We start from the raw sequence: 18,050 nt of genomic DNA on the forward strand, positions 1-18,050 counted from the left end.
AACCTAACCTGTGATTCTAAGTAAGTGAGAGCTCTGCAGACAGGAGCATACTTAGTGTATTAACATAAGTTAGCTAGGAAAGTGCTTACTATGGCATTGTAAGTAACAAATTAAATTTGTCAAATAAACAAAATGGGTTGTCAAAATAATTTAACAAAGTTCACTGGGTGTGTGGGTAGTGGGAGGTACTAATGTAGATACCTGAGAAACCACCATCAAAAAACCACAAACTTCAGCAATCTGGGAAATTAATTCCCAATGAATAAATTTATTAACTTTCAGTTTTAAGAAAAAAAGTGTTATTCCACTTTTAATACCTTAAATAAAAATTCAATCTAATCAATACTTTATGAGGCTAAAAATGCATAATTAGTTATGGTATGATAATGAAGTTTACAACAAAAATTCCCACATTCTTTAAAAGTCACACTGTGATTAATGAATGACCTACATTTTAAGTTGTCTAACAGAGCTTTTCTAAATACAGGCTAAATGAACTGCCTTTTCAACAATATTATCATCAACTAAAGATAATATGTGTACATTTCTCAGTAACAATCAGTAATTTTTCACATGTTCATTAGAAACAATTTACATGGTCCTTTGCTATTCACTACTTCCTAATTTCTAGCCATCATTTCCTTACTCTAAAATTCTACCATGCAAGCATCAAAATTAGGTAAGTACCTTAGCTCCTTCCTTTGACCTTTATCCCTATAAGTAGACTAACTAATTCTCAGTCAGTCTAGTTCAGGGTTCTCAATCTCAGCAGTACTGACACTTTGGGTAAATAATTATCGGGTGGGGGTAGGGCGTGGGGCAGTGATAGCAGCCCTCTACGTTTTAAGATGTTCACCAGCATTTAATTCAGTCTTATCACAAGAACAGTTGATATAATAATAACAACCCCAAATCCAGTTATATTTGAAGCCACACAGAACCTTTGTTAAACAATCAGGTAAATTCTTTTTTGCTGAAGCTAACTGAACTGGGTTTTTACCACTTGTAAGTAAAACAGCATAAACGGATGCTTTCTGAAAATCTGAGTAATAAAACCTAAACATAATGGATAGGATTAATCATCCAGTGAACATTAAGGCCACTCACTGAGCACTTACTATGCACCATACACCATGCTGTTAAAACTACACATAAAAATACCACATGCAAATCCTTATGAAAGGCTCTGTAAATAAACACTCTTACAGCTATTTTATAGATGAGGAGAAAAAGTTACGTAAATATGTCCAAGGCCAAATGCCTATGAACTGATCAAAGTTTACTGACTCCATATCAGTTCTGTTAACATTTTTCTGTACCTACCTAAAAACTCAACCACCAAATGTTTACTGAGTACCTATGTAATAAATCATACTAGGTATTAAGAATATAAAAATGAATAAACAAATGATTATAATACACTGTGCTGAGTGTAAGTGCTAATTTACATAAATTTAAGAAAATGTTAACAGTAGTTGAGATTGTGTAATAATAGATAAAGTTTCAAAGGAAAAGGACTTGAACACATATATAAACAAATCTTGTTTATATAACTGAAACAGAAGTGTTAACTGATGAAGAATATATAAGCTGCATGGAGCCTAGTAAAAAAGAAATCAGATATCAGAGGGAGAAAAAACTTATCAGTGTCTCTCCAGGATACTCAGTAATAGGTTTGCCTTGTATCAATGAAAAAATTGTAATCCACTTGTCAAATAATTCCTACAGTGAAGACATAAGATATCTTAGTTTAGTGGCATTTTTATCAAAATCACTCAAACCAAATGCTCTCCCTTTTGAATGTGTGCTCACCAAACCAATGAAAAATATCTTGCAAACTTTATCCTGTAAGGGAAAGAATGTACTAATCCATCAGTATCCTTTTGACAGTTTTTTTCTAAGGGTGTAGTTTACCTAAGTTTCACAGGAGGGTACCCTAAGTGGTGACAAATTCTGAGTATTATGACAAAAGTTAGAATTCCTAGAAATACAAAACTGAGGAAAGTCCCTCTATCACAGTGACCCCTCCAACACAGTATCACTCTACTAAATCTACGTTGATTCTCACACAATCTAAAATGCTTTAAGTTCACACAATGAGAAAGCTTCATAAATCAACTTTCCTGGAAAAAAACTACATATAATTGCTTTTTAAAATTATAATAAAACTGAAAGCATTAAGCCAAAATTTAAAACACTGATATTAGAGATCATGATAATTTAGTGATATGACAATATAAACATGTATTAAAATACATTAAGATATAAGTAAAAAAAAAAGATGTAAGTAAAACTATCTTTAAAAGCTCTAACACTCACCTGCCACATATAAAACAAAGATATTTTCCTATCCACCTACAAAACACAAAATTTTCTAGAACAGACCTATTATTTTTCAGTCAGAACTTAAAAAAAATTAATTTATTAGAAGTAATGTTTAACTTTCAGTTCTTTAAGTTGGAGAAAGAACTCAATGGTGAAAATGCACTGATCATTATATAGCATATAAGCAAAGCATAGCATTCAAAATTCAATTACAAATATAAATACAAATGCCAATGGTTCACTTATTTTTGCACACATTACAATGTATTCAGAACAAAACATATGTACAGGATTTCACTATATAAAATGTCACTCCATACTGACACCTTTAACATTCCTGTATATTGCAGGAATTAACTTGAAAGTGAGCACAATTATTACTGGTATGATAAAACATTTTTGCGTCACTAGAATTTATTGGCCTGTGGTGTTCCCTTAATTGCCTCTTGTCTACTGCTTGCCCTGAAAGCAGGTACATACTTAATATATAAAGAAATTTTTTTTTAAAGATTTATTTATTCATGAGAGACAGAGACAGAGAGAGGCAGAGACACAGGCAGAGGGAGAAGCAGGCTTCATGCAGGAAGCCTGACGTGGGACTTGATCCCGGAACTCCAGGATCACACCCTAGGCTGAAGGCGGTGCTAAACCGTTGAGCCACCTGGGCTGCCCTAAAAGAAGTTTTTAGAGAGAATACTAAAAGAGAAGCAAAAGAATTCTACAACTCTGAAAGGCTCTGCATATGTAAACTGAAAGGTGAAGAAGACAACTGAAATAAAAAGAAATGGAAGAAAAATTTCTAGCATTGAGTGATCTCATACTACACATGAACTCATTAGAAACACACATTTCTGGAAATCATCCAAAATGAATAATCTGAAACAGATTTAAGTCCTTAAGTATATTATGTTACTTGAAGTTTAAGTATTTATGACTTACCTTACAATTCTCAGATAAAATGATGGGAAAAAATTATTTACAAATTTAAGCACAGACGTTTTCCCAAATTATTTTACAAATAACAAATATCAAAGTACTCAATTTTAGTAATACTGAAAGTTTTAACACTTAAAGCTTTTTATATTTTTGTTTGCTTGACTTTTTTTAAACCTAATAGCTTCACCAAACAAAAAATAACCTTTTAAATTTAAATTATACGTTACAAAAAAAAGTATATTCAGAGTATTTTATATATGAAAAAAATTAAAAGCTGAGATGTTTTAACTCAGTATCAAAAAGGCATTCAAAAAAAAAGGAAAAAAAGGCATTCATTTTTTTTTTCTTGCTAGATTTCTATGGATGAAACTGGAAAAACAAAAAACATGTATCTTCTTATAGAAATAATGAAGGGTCCTCTTTCATAAATCAGTAAGGTAACAAACTATCATGTCTTATTCCCTATAAAGTAACAGTTCATCACTTCGAAAGCATGAATTTAAGCTTTGTAACTTTACTAATAACCCACCTTTTTCATTTTCTTTGTATCTACAAATGCCGACTGGAATCTCTGCTTGAAACATGGAGCCCACCATAATCTCCTATTTAAAAATAACATAACACACTAGGTAAGACCCAGTAACACAGATTTTATATCCATTTTTTAGCTTAACCATTTTCCTGGGTAAAGTGTTCATGGTTTCTCAGTCATAAAAGATACAACCAATTAACTACCTCAGAGGAGTATTGTGAGGATGAATGAGTTAACAATAGATAAGGGCTTGGATATGATTGGATGAAAACATTAGTAATAATGGGTAATGCAATATACACAATGAATACGAGCTTTACTTCAAAATATGGAGAAAAAGAAATAAAAATGAATTCTTATAATTCAATTAATAAGATAACTGCAAACACCCTGAAAAACAAAATTAAATTCAGCTATTTTAAGATATTTACACTCTAAACTATAAACCCTGGGTCAGCATTATCAGAGTCACCTGGGAAATTGTTAGAAATGTAAATACTCAAGTTCCACCTGAGACCTATTCTGAACCAGAAACTCTGGGGATGGGACTCAGGAAGTAGTATTTCAACAAGCTGTCCAGGTGATTCCAACACAGACTTCAGTCTGAGAACTACAGGTTTAAAGTAACAAAAAGGATTTGTATAAAGCTTAGTAGAGGCCAAATGTATGAAACTCTAAACCAAATGGATAAGCAGGATAGTGCCTGACTTTCATAAAAACAGTACAAAATGAAAAAAGTAACCTCCCCAAAACATAATTAAAATCCTATTTTAGGAAACATGATCATCAAATCTATGTAGTCAAATCACAGATTAGGGGGAAACTGGCTGTTCAGAAAGATAATGAGATCACCACCGATGAGATGTTACAAAACAGAGGGATCAAGATTACAGACCCTCCTTTATCTGGTAGCTAAATGTTAAGAATAAATTCACCATGTTTTCAAAATGAAGACCTAGGCAGAAAAGTTGCAAGTTTAAGGTAAAAGATTAGCGATTAAATAGTTTAGGGGCACCTAGGTGGTACAGTCAGCTAAGCATCCAACTCTTGGTTTCAGCTCAGGTTGTGATCTCATGGTCATGAAATCAAGCCCCGTGTAGGGCTCTGTGCAGAGCCTGCTTGAGATTCTCTCTCCCTCCCCTCTTCCCACCCATGTGTGTGTGCTCTCACTCTCTAATCAATTAAAAAAAAAAAAAGTTTAAATAACTCCTAGGATTTAAACAGTGCCTCTCTTGTTTCTGTCAACCCATTGATATGTATCTCATTTTATCTAGCACAACTCCAAAGACATGTGCTTTGTAATTAATTGCTACATCTATATAGGAAAACCAGTCAATTTTCTAAAGAGAGTATCACATGAAAATTTACTCTTATAGGAGAACTTTCTTTCCTTATTAAAAAAAAAAAAAAAAAAAAAAAAAAGAGTACCCTATCATCACTTCTTGTGCCTCTTTTACCTTTACTTCCAATGCCTACCAGAAAATAAGTTCTCAACCCTCCTTGTCTGAGGCACTTCTAAAAATATCAATGCCTGGATCTATTCCAAACCAATTAAATTAGAATCTCAGGACAAAGTCCCTGGATATCAGAATTTAAAAATTTTCTAAGTGATCTAACATGGAGCCAGGTTTGAGCTTCTGGACTAGTACAAAAATAAGACAACTCCTTTTTCCTACTGAATTTAGAGCACTTCTTTTTACCTGCTGATTTGTTCTGTAGGGAAGGGAAGGGAAATAGCATCTAGGAGCATTATGTACAAAGTCTCTTATGTGTAATTTCCGTTAAATCCTCACCAACTTTGAAAAGGCTAATTTTTATTCCTGTATTATATGTGAGGAGATGACACTCAAAAAATTCATTTTCTCAGGATTGCACTATTAAGTTCTGAGGCTATAGCCTGGACTCAAATTTGATTCAAAGCTGTCTCCTCTACCCCAGCTTCTAGAAAATAGAAAAATTCACTATCTTACAAGCCTTAGATGATGAATCTGAATCTTGACAATTTTTACTATACCAAAATCATATTAATAGTTTAGATCTACTATGGCCTGTTTTATTACGTTATTTTCCTGAGGAAAGGAATATTCCCTTATGTCTCTCTACTCTGGGCTTTTGTTCCTTCATTAAAAATGAAATAAGGGATCCCTGGGTGGCGCAGCGGTTTAGCGCCTGCCTTTGGCCCAGGGCGCGATCCTGGAGACCCGGGATCGAATCCCACATCGGGCTCCCGGTGCATGGAGCCTGCTTCTCCCTCTGCCTGTGTCTCTGCCTCTCTCTCTCTCTCTCTCTCTCTGTGACTATCATAAATAAATAAAAATTAAAAAAAATAAAATAAAATAAAATAAAAATGAAATAATAATTCAACACCTACTCAAATAATCTATTATATATTTTAGACACAAAAAACAATTTAAGTTGAAGATAAAGTTTAAAGGAATAGTTTAAAAGATACAGAAACTTGAATTTATAACAGTTTAAGATGACTTCTAAGGTTGCTAGCTTTTTTCATAATTGCTGCATAGTGTAGGAATCAGGTAAAAGTGAAGAACACTTACCCAATGGGTCACATAAACAGTAACTCTGTGACCCTTGTTTTCGGTCTTCAGCCTCATTTTTCATTCATCATTCACTCAAATTAATTAATACATACTGTACAGGGCTAACCTTCCCTCCCATTCTAACTGACACCTTCTTTTACCATTCTAACACACTGAAAGACAGTCTCTCTCTTCTAAACATCTCCTTGGACCCCCAGAAATGGATCAATTCTGGCAGAAGACTACAATCCTTGGGTAGCCCAGTCCAGTCCAAGTTCATTTGAATACTTCATTCTTCCTAATAGAAACTCTGTAAGTATGAAATGTTCCCTTATTTTAATCAGCAACGATGTCAGCTCTTTTATAAGTCTGCTCCAGGCAAACCAAAAACTATAAACTATCACCACCACAAATAACAACAACAACAAAAAAGCCACAGGAAAGACTCAACAGTGTTAACTAAATAACAAGTACAACAAAGTGCAGAAAGCCCACTCAACATGATGTTCAGAGCTACTCTGCTTCCAAAGAAATGACTATTCATACACTAAATTTAAAATCAGACCTAGGAAAAAGAACAGCAAAAAACAAAACAAAACAATGCAGTTTTATAGAGCAAAATCGAGTAAGCTAGCTTAGTAAGAATGACTTCATTTCTTCTATATAAATGATTTGTTCTAATCAATTCTGCATGACATTTTGACACATTTTCCTAGTACCACTGCTTTGTAACAGCTTAAGATTAATTCTTCTACTCAATTGTATAACTAAGTTGTACAGTCATACACTTTTATAATTAAAAATCTAAATTACTAAAATCTACTTAACAAAACCAAAGCCTCAAATGCTTTCCCAAATATCTAAATTAGCACTAGTTAAAAATTTCAATTTCTATTCTTGGTTTGAGACTGATTTGCTCAAAAAAGTCAAATTCTTTCTATACCATTATTTTATTTTGTAAAAAAATATTTTTCTCACCTTGATGTATTAAGGGGAAATTTGAAACACTTAAATGTCACAAAAGGGCTTACCTCAACAATACCAATATACAGCTAGTAAAATAATACTTGCTTTTTAATATTAATTTACCTAAATGTTGGGAAAATACGGCTCTAACTACCTTTTTCCAGTCTTCTGATGGAATATAATCTTCATCTTCTTCTGATTCTTCTTCTATTTCACTATCTAGATAAAAGAAGATAGTATTAGAAAATAATTATTTATCCTATCCACATCTGTATATTATTTTTATATCTACTATCAAACATTTAAGTATGCCTAAAAGTATCTGCAGAATAGGACTAAGATATTTCTGACCAAATAATACCGTTTTAAACAAAGCAAAATAACCCATAAAAACTTTCTAGGATAATCTTAGAACACTGTATTCTCAGGAAATGATCTTCTACAAAAAAATTAATGGAATACAAAGTTTAAAAGGGTAATATTACATATGCAAGTTAAATCTTCCCATGGAAAAGCTAAGATAAGCAGTATATATAGAGCTTCTGTGCATACATCATAACTGACATACCAGATCAGAAGTATGAAATAAATATTGTTTTAAAAATGCAGTCACTTAGCATCCCACTTTTTTTTTTTTTTAGCATCCCACTTTTAAGCAAACTTTGGCAATTTACCTAAGAGAAAAAGGAAAAATACCAAGTTTTCCCCAAACTTAATATTAACACAATTTCAGTAATCTTTCCTTACACTGATACGCTTTTTAAGTGGATCAATCGTTGATCAAAATTCACAATAAAATATCATTAGCAGCACTACATTCACTGCTAAACTAAATACGTATCAGAAATCATTGACAGGAAGCAGTAGCCATGTTCAATCAATTATTAGATCGCTACATTTCATGAGAGGTTATTGTTCTTCAAATGTTTTTCTTTCTTTTAAAGCACAGAAATCCAAACAAGTTTAAATAACACTAATGGTTGCTTTTCTCTTATCAAAGAGCTGTTATCCATAGTAATGATTCCTGCTTAGAATGAAACACCATGGAGTAGATGAAGCATGCAAATATCCAAGTTATATACATTAAATGTTGTTTCAACTACTGCAGATCTCTGACTAGATCACAACCATAGTAAAATTAGAAGAGTTCTCTGTGTATAACATATTACCACCTCAAGAGTAAGCCAGTTTTTTGAGAACTGGGAGCCACTGATTAGAGAAAGCAATGCTTATGAATATAGCTTAAAAAGGCTAAGAGAAAAGAAAGTAGAAAATGAAAACTGAGGAAAAGACTAGATGAAATAAAAAGATGGTCATGAGACAAATTTAAAGAAATGTTGAGGAAGGAAAAAAGGAACACATTCAAAATCAAGTAGTGTAGTGACACAACAATCTCTGCAATCTACTCATAGACAACAAGGCCCTAACACTGCTAAATGAATAACCCAGAACAAAATACGTTACTGTTCAGCCAGATTTGAGAGTAAAATGAATTCAAACAGATGAATGGAAAAGAAGTGCCATTTTACATCATATATTTAGTAAAAATTATCCAAACATTAGCAACTAATGACACTTACTTGTGTCAAAATATTTACATCGACGTGGGCGGATTATTTCTTGGGCATCTTGAGAAGCAACAGATTGTGAGGGATCATCATTGGAAGACTGAGTTTCATCCTCTTGACCTGATGAGTCCTTTATATTCTCTTCCTGTAGAATAATAAACTTCTTTAAGATGTAAGGAAAATTGTTGCAGAGGAAAAGTTACAGTATTCCAAATAAACTAAATGGCTAAAATAAATACACTAAATGCAGTATGGTATTAGTGGAAAAACTGGTGAAATCTGAATTGCCCGTAGTTTAACTAGTATGGTATCAATTCTTACTTTTCATAAATATACCATGGTTACACGAGATATAAATAAATAGGGAAAACTGGGTGAAGAGTACAGAGAAACTCTATACCATATTTGAATTGCTCTATAAATCTAAAATTATTTCAAAACAAAATTAAAAAATTGAATACAAACTATCCATTAGCTTTTATTACTTAAAAAGCAGTAGTATTTTTTTTAAAGTTGGTATAAATTTATTTAGAAGAGGCATTCAAAAGAAATCTGGAATGACACAGATGAAACTATTATTTTTCAGGAGTAGGTTACAGAGGACTTCCAAAATTAAGAAATTTTTACTTCAACAAAGATAAAGACTACAATCTTAATAAATGTATATATTCTTACTTTATTTTCCCCACTACAGCCACTGTTATCATCATTATCAGCATCTTCATCATCTTCACCTTCTTCTTCCTCTTCCTCCTCCTCCTCATCTTCTTCAGGTAGTCGAATAGTACTATCATAACCATAAAGACTGAGAAGTTCATGAATTGGCATGTCTCCTTCCTAAATAAACCAAATAAAAAGTTAATTTCTGAATAGGTGAATATTTTATATTCGTGTAATTCACATCTTCATTCCATAGAGATTATCTTATTAGAGAACTGTATCAAGAATTCTCAAATCCTAAAAGGTGAACAAAAAGAATTCTGAAATCCAGGAAAATGCTAGTCTTTCAAGAATTTCTAAAAGAGACTAATCAATTCCAATAGCTAACAACAAAGCCTTTAAGCATAATAAAACATGACACTGGTTTAGAACTGTTCTGTGTAATCAATTCAGTAAATGTATACTGACAGTCAACACTATATACAGATGCTCACACTTAAAATACCATAAATAATTTGGGAGTGGGAAAATATAATTAGAAGAGAGATTGGAAACTAAGTTAACATACTCAGAAAAGGAGATGAAATTCACAGCCCAGTCCAAACATATTAAAAGAAAATGGTAATGATACAGGAATAATACTGAGTTCTATTAGCCATACTTTCTTTTCTAGGGTTACTTAAAATTATATATAAAACCTGTTAGGCAATCTTTGCTATCTATTTCACAAAACTGTTATATTACCTCCAACCCACAGATGGGGAAACGCAGGCTCAGAAATTAAGCAATCTCTCCCCAAATCATACAAGTTATAAGTAGTAGAACCAGATTTCAAGTCTAATTCCAAGAGCCCACACTCATAAGTATATCATGCTGCCTCAACCAGGGATCAATCCATAATAAATATACCTTCTGAGAATAAAATGAAGAAAAATCCATATGCAATGAAATCAAGTTTTCTACAGAAGGTATTCATGCTATAGAAGGTACTCACTCTAATTAGTAATCAAGTGATAATATAAAGTATCAGGGAAATTGAAGCATTCTGACTATAAAAAGAAAATTCTGAGAGCCCTGATCAATGACTTGCAGCAGCCACAACCTGAATGGTGGTAACGCTATCAGGTAAGGAACTACCACTCCAGCTGAATGACCAGCTGGCATACTTAACTGACATCTCCTACTGTGTTTCCTAAAGTGCAATAGCAAACAGTGCTTGAGGTGTTCAAAGACGTAGTTCATGCAGCTATCTGGTCTACGTACCAAGGACCTGGTACAGGAGACAGAAATTTGGAATTAGAAGATCAGGATTTAAGAACTAAAGCAGAACTTCAAAATCAAGAAAATGGAGTAAGAGAAAGATATACAAAAGGTTGGTTGTATACACAATAAGAAGAAACAGGTGCCATAAAGTGTCTTCTATATGCCAGGCCTTTGTGGTAAGGACTTTGATTCCACTATCTTATTCTCTTCTCTGTCCTGAACAATAGTAGAGTAAGAATATTATGTAATCTTGACAGATCTTTAAAAGTACCAGTGGGAGTATTTACTACCTTTATTTAGAAATAAGAAAACTAAAAAAAAAAAAAAAAAAAAGAAATAAGAAAACTAAGTAGAAATAAAGACCATGCTCTGACAGGTATTTTCTATTAATACCTAGACCTAACCCCAGCTCCTATTTCCCATGAACTCATTCTGTACCACAAATTAGAATGTATAACAATGGCAGTCACTACTATGAACAAGAGCCAAAGAAGTCACTAGTGTAAGGGCCAAACCAAAAAAAACCCACCTCAACGTAAGTTTGCAACTAACATTTATTAAGAATTCATGAAGCACTTCCTATTTATCTCATCTTTAAAACTTCCTTAATATAGACTGCTATTACCTCTAATTTTTATAAGCGAGATAATGATACTATGAAAGATTACACAAAATGGATATATTATGAATCACATGTCCTCCTCAGGCTCTACCTTTGGTCTGTCATTCAAGAGCAGCAGAATCACCTTAGAGTTTATCAAAACACAGTGCTGGGCCCCACCCCAAAGTTTCTACTACAGTAGGGCAGAGGTGGAGACTGAGTATGCATATTTCCTATGAGCCAGGTAATACTGATGCTCTTGGTATCGGACTACCTTTAGAATCATGTATCTCATGGTATACCTGCAAATTTCCTTTCCAATGGAGAAAATAAAGCTTGATTATTATCTTTACTAAAGTTTATCACTAACACCTGACACCTAGTTCAGTTATGTGTCAAAAGAGTATGTGACATACTAAGTGCATGAAAAGGAATTGTTTTTAAATCACTCTCAGGAATGTGGAATGTCTCATGTCCATGGTTAGGTCAAGATTCTTTCCTCCTAGATAAGCATTTACAAAGTATGACTCACTTTAGCTTTCTTCCAGGCATCCAAGATGCCAAAAGAAGGCTAAGGGTAAGAAGATGGCCCCAACTCCTGCTGTCATGAGGAAACAGGAAGCCAAGAAGGTAGTAGATCCATTTGAGAAAAGACCCAAGAATTCTGGTATGGGACATGATATCCAGCCCAAAAGGGACCCCACCTACTTTGTCATATGTCCCTGCTATATCCAATTGCAGCAGCGAAGGGCTATTTCTTATAAATATCTGAAACTGCCTCCTGGGATTAACCAGTTCACCCGGCTTTGGACCACCAAACATCTACTCAACTGCTTAAGCTGGCCCACAAATACAGATCAAAGACACAGAGAAGCAGCAGAGATTGTTGGCCCAGGCAGAATGTCCCCATTAAGAGGTCACCTGTCCTCCCAGCAGGGGTTAATACTGTCACCATCTTAGTGTAAAAATGAGAAGGCTCAGCTGGTAGTGACTGCACATGCTGTGGATCCCACTGAGCTGGCTGTCTTCTACCTTGCCCTGTGCTGTAAAAAGGGGAAGGCCAGGCTGGACCATCTGTGCCACAGGAAGACCTGCAATACTGTCGCCTTCACAAAGGTGAACTCAGAAGACAAAGAAGCTCTGGCTAAGCTGGTGCAAGGTATCGGGACCAATTACAATAACAGATATAATGAGATCTGCTGTCACTGGAGAGGCAACATTCTGGGTACAAAGTAGGTGGTTCATACTGCCAAGCAGGAAAAGGCAAAGGCTAAAGAACTGACCACCAAACTGAGCTAAGGGCACACTACTGAGTGTTCTGCTTATAAAAGTAATTAAAAGTTCTTTTTCAAAAAAAAAAAAAAAAAGGAAGAAGAAGAAATATGACTCACTTTACAATTCATTTCTTAAAGAAAAATTTAAAACCACTTATAATATTGGCTAAGCAGAGAACAGAGGAGAGTCAAAAGTGGTTGATCACAGTACACTGGAGGAGACTTGATTGAATGTGAGGAAATCGTAACAGAACTGGCAAATAAAGTCATTTAAGCCAGAGCAAATGACTACTGCACAAGTACAGGAAAAAAAAGAATACCCGCATTACCCTGATTAGAGCAGAAGGCATTGTAGTAACTAAAATAAGAAAGTTAAACCTGGTATTTTTACCTACCTTCTCTAGTTATACTTAGTTTCTAGTAGTAAATGTTATACCCTACTTTTGACTCCATTTGAGAGTAACTGTTGAGCAGTGATTAACATTGGAAAGACTTAGGGAAAATTATACACATAATAAAATGTTCAAGATGGACTTTGGCAGGGAAAGATCTAATTTGCCAGAGACAGAACTAGGTTGGAATCCACTGCTATTGTTTACATGTAGTATAATTACAACCTAAACTAAATTAGTGGATGTGGTAAAGAAAAAACTTGAGACCCCAAAGAAATCAAAAAGAATTTAACCATGAGTAAAGAATGATCAAGAGGTCCTGATGACATTGAATCGGTATTCCAGACACTCTTTGTGCACAGATACACATTCACAGGACTTCTAAAAATAGTTCTAACAAATATTAAAAACCAAAAAATTAAAAACAGTAAAGTCCTAAAAAGTTCCAATAAACTTCAAAGTTAATTTTAGGTGGCTTCATGTGTAAACAAAATATCCTTGCCTATTCCATCAAGAAAATGCTTAATTTTAAAAACAAGGAGTAATATAGTGGTTTTATGCTTTTCCTTAGGCATTAAGCTTTAACTTAACCTATCACCCAGTATCAAGTTAGAAAGCAACAGGTTCCTAAGCAACAATCAAGACCCACTGAAGAATACAACAGAGTTTGACATTAGTATGGAAAGTATCTTACTTGATCTAAGGTAAAAAGTAAATATCTTTGCAGTAAAACACAGCTACAACTACGGTAAAAATCAAAATCAAATTTTGCTGAGGAATCCCCAACTTCAAATTCAAGTAGCGTTTATTATGTCCCTACTATGTATTATATAAGATTTAACAAATATCTTATAAGGCTAATTCATTGTTGTCTGCCCCCTCCTCACCCCAATCCTTTCTCTTTCTATTTCCATATTCAGCTTCTTCCAGGAAATATTTCCTCCATTCCAAGCATGTATTTTGATTGAGAGCTCATTTTCTGGACTATATATATACACATATATATCATCTGATCCCATTGGAATCACTGCATTCCCTCCCTGCCACAGGTCTGGAATGGGACATGACCCAAACCTGGCCATAGTTTGTTTCCAGATGTGTACCATCAGCAATTAAAGAAACAGTGTATCTAAAGCAGTACATTTTGGAGACCTGGAAACTGACAGCACATATAGAAAGTTGATCTGAAAAAGGATACCACTACTTAGAACAGCAAAAATAGAAAATACCTTCTGGTGGCACTTTAGTCCTTAAGGCCTAGATATCTCCCCGTCCTTAATAAAATTACATGAGCCTTACATTAAATTCCTCATTTTGCCTAAGTTAGTTCAAGATGGATTTCTATTATTTGCCCCCAAATATTCTGATATAAACAGTAATGGTATTCTGTAAAACAAATGTTTCTTGTCATTTCCCTCTGAAAAAAAGACTAAAAGCTGAATAAACATGGCTGATGGTACACTATTACATCAGGACCTATCAGTCACCTGTTCCAGACAATCTCGCATTAACTTATATTGTCAAAGTCTATATCCTACAAGGTACTAAGTAATAAGTAGCTTTCCTCACATTCAACTGAAACATCACAATAAAGTAGCAGTGTCTTCTTACCATTTATACAAGTGATAAGAGTATAGAAATGAGGAAAACAAAGTGAAAGAGAAAAATCACAAGTCAAGTAGAGTGGATTTTCAAAGTTTGGGGGGCTATAAATTTCTTTGAGAATTTTACAAATGATATAACTATTAAGATTCGTTGAGTGATTATCATGTAGGACACTGTACTACATGTTTTGTATAATAAAACTGAAGCTTAAAGACATTAACTTGTCCAAAATCACACATTTGCAGTTGAGTTTTGAACCAGGCAGTGTGACGAAATGCTTTATAATGCCTTTACACATATATGCTATACACTGCGTTCCTTGAAACCTGACCCTAGGTTAAGTGTACCTCATCCTGATGGAGTGTGAAATAAGATGTACTGAGTTGACAGACTGTAAGAACTATAAAGGAAGATATGGACATAGCACAAAATGAATAAAAATACACGAATGTGGACTATACCTGCATGCTGTGTTTTAAGAAATAAGTTAACATATAGGCACTATAATGATCCTGTCTGTGTAACCTAAAGGGAGGCTAGATGGAAGTGAAAAGAATACTTTTTAAAAGACAAACATGAAATAAATAAATAAATAAATAAATAAATAAATAAATAAATAAATGACAAACATATTATCTGAAGTTAAATAAGTCCTTTAACTTCAAAACAATATGGTAAAGTTACCAAATAAGCCCCATTCAAGGGCCATTTGGTGGATGGACAAAGTACTCTTCTTCTACCTTGTATCACAAATGATTTACCAATAAATGCTCATGAAGGAAGAAGGGAAGAAGAAGGAAGACTAATGTCCAGCCAGAATGGTCGAGGGACTATATCCAGACTGGACTAGAGACAGTTCCTAAGGTAACCAACCTCTTGGGGTTAGGGCTTCACTACAGGATAAACTGTAAAGGGATTGAGGGCAGTGAACTTTTCTTTATAATTCCCACAATGGGGTTTCTTCTTATTCAATATGATTCTCGTGTGTATATTTAAAAAAAAAAAAAAAAGCTCAATCTCTCACATTTTAATCTTTATTTTCTAGTTCTAGAGATTCACCAGATGGTATGTGTCTAGCACTTCAAGGTGAATATTAAGTATAATATCATTATTATGTAATTTTTAGAAGACGCAAATACATAAAGATATAGCTGATCCCGATCCCTCTTCTTCCAGACTGCTACGATTATGCCATTCAAAGGAAGACTGTGAATTTTAAGAGTACATCTGAAAAACAGCTAAACCAACCTACATATGGCTATTCCTAGCAAAAAGTCTATTTACTATAGGAATGATTCTGACATTCTTCTAAGATCACCACAATAAATCCCGACCAGCGTATCTAACTCTGCTAAGACATTTAAAAGGTAAACTTCTATAACTACCTTTATATTGATTCATGCCTGTATTGAACTGTACTGAAATGTAACAATAAAAATTAAAGCATCTTACTTTTTCACTTAAAATTTTAGACTTCAAACTGAATGAACTTAAAACTACAGGTCACGCAGTTATTGATAACTCCTGAATGGATTAGCTCTCAGAATTCTGCCACAATTACACCAAAAGTTCATTTCATATAATCAACATGCCAGGTAAAAACCACCTGATTCTTGAGAGAACTGTTTAATGTTTCATTTCTCTAAGAGAAAAATCAGTAATCAATATGAGAAAATATTACTCATTTTTAAAATATGAACCAAACCAAACTGGTTTTTGTTTTTACCTAAAGAGTTTATATTTATACTGGCCCTGAACTAGCTTAGCTGCACGTTACAGATAAATGCATTGTTGATTTTGCACAACTTAAACCTAAGCCTTAATTATTGTGGGAAAAGTCAGAAGCATCTGAGAAGGTGTCTAAGACTGCCTGGATGAAGAGAATAGTAAGAAAGACAGGTTCCCTGTCTCTTTCTTTCATATTCTCTACAAATACTTCCATTTTAAGTTTTTTCCCTAAGAAGTGTCATCTGAAAACAAATTTGGGGAGGCTATAAAAGACTCGAAGAGGCAGAATAAAGGAGAAATGGGAAAAGCTAATACATACCCAAACTTTTAGCAAAGCCCATTGCCAATTTTGTGGAAGAAAACAATAATCCTTCTACTGCGTAACCTGTACTGATTATCTCCTCTTGACTAACTACTTAATCATATGAGTAATGTAGAAGGTGAGAAAATGGAAAATACAAGATTTTCATCCTTTAAGTATTATCCCATGATTGGTTACTCAGAAGCAAAAATATATCTAAAGTGATACAAATTTCATAGGCAAATAATTGCCTTTCCACTTATGAATATATGAAGGGACTGTTGTTTCCTTCAATGTTCATCTAGATTCTGAATCATTCAAACAAATTATACCAGTCTTGTGAATGACTTTCCAGCCTCTTCAAAAGAACAGTTTTGACTCCAGGCTCTTCATGTACTTTTTAACCCATTCTTAAAGAGCTTTTATTAACAACTATACATAATTGCCACTAAAACCAATTCCATTTTAACTTAAAATAATAAAATACTGAATTGCCTAGGCACTGTGGATTAAGTCAGCTTTAATTACTGAAAGATCTAAAATGCGACCATCTGACAAGATTTGAATAGGTATTAATAGAATTCCTTTTCTCACTGTTTAAATGTACACTTTAAAAAGTTCCAAACTAAAAAAAATAAAAATAATAAATAAAATAAAATAAAATAAAATAAAATAAAATAAAAGTTCCAAACTGGGCAGCCTGGGTGGCTCAGCGGTTTAGCACGGCCTTCTGCCTAGGGCCTGATCCTGGAGACCCGGGATTGAGTCCCGCGTTGGGCTCCCGGCATGGGGCCTGCTTCTCCCCCTGCCTGTGTCTCTGCCTCTCTCTGCCTCTCTCTCTCTCTCTCTCTCTCTCTCTCTGTGTCTCTTGAATAAATAAATAAAATCTTTAAAAAAATTAAAAAATAAAAAGTTCCAAACTAAAGTTTAGTCTTTATTACTACAAAAGTACAAGAATTCATTTTTCCATGATATTACGTACTCCAAATGCTTAAAGGTTGACATGATGTCTTATTTCTTCTTTTATCAGAGAGTACAGATCATATATGTAGTACATTTTAATAAGAGCATACTATATTGATTTCTCCATTCATTCAAAATGTTTGAGCACTCTTAAGTACCAAGAAATACCTTGGTGAATAAAACAGACACTGTCCCTCCTTTTATAGAACTAAAGGAGAACAGAGATGATAAATTAGACAAACATGTAACTACAAATTGTGTCGGTTATAAACCAAACATTGGACGGGGTATAGTGGCTAAGAAAAGCTAATTAGGAGAAAGGTAAGGTCACTCTAAGGAGGCAACATTAAGACCAGACTTAAGGGGATCCCTGGGTGGCGCAGCGGTTTGGCGCCTGCC

General features: G+C 33.9%; 1 protein-coding gene across 17 annotated transcripts in view; it reads right to left on the reverse strand.

Annotated features, from left to right (window-relative positions):
* The window catches only part of MIER1 (MIER1 transcriptional regulator), a 56,371-nt gene that overhangs the window by 15,861 nt on the left and 22,460 nt on the right, over positions 1-18,050 (reverse strand). For all 17 annotated transcript variants that reach the window (XM_038537180.1, XM_038537177.1, XM_038537176.1 and 14 more), the window contains 4 exons: positions 9,540-9,701; positions 8,877-9,009; positions 7,451-7,515; positions 3,791-3,863 (listed from right to left, as the gene is read on the reverse strand). In XM_038537180.1, coding sequence (XP_038393108.1) covers positions 3,791-3,863; positions 7,451-7,515; positions 8,877-9,009; positions 9,540-9,701 — 433 coding nt within the window. The remainder of the gene's footprint in view (positions 1-3,790; positions 3,864-7,450; positions 7,516-8,876; positions 9,010-9,539; positions 9,702-18,050) is intronic.

This window comes from Canis lupus, chromosome 5 (genome assembly GCF_011100685.1).
Source record: "Canis lupus familiaris isolate Mischka breed German Shepherd chromosome 5, alternate assembly UU_Cfam_GSD_1.0, whole genome shotgun sequence".
Taxonomy (NCBI): domain Eukaryota; kingdom Metazoa; phylum Chordata; class Mammalia; order Carnivora; family Canidae; genus Canis; species Canis lupus.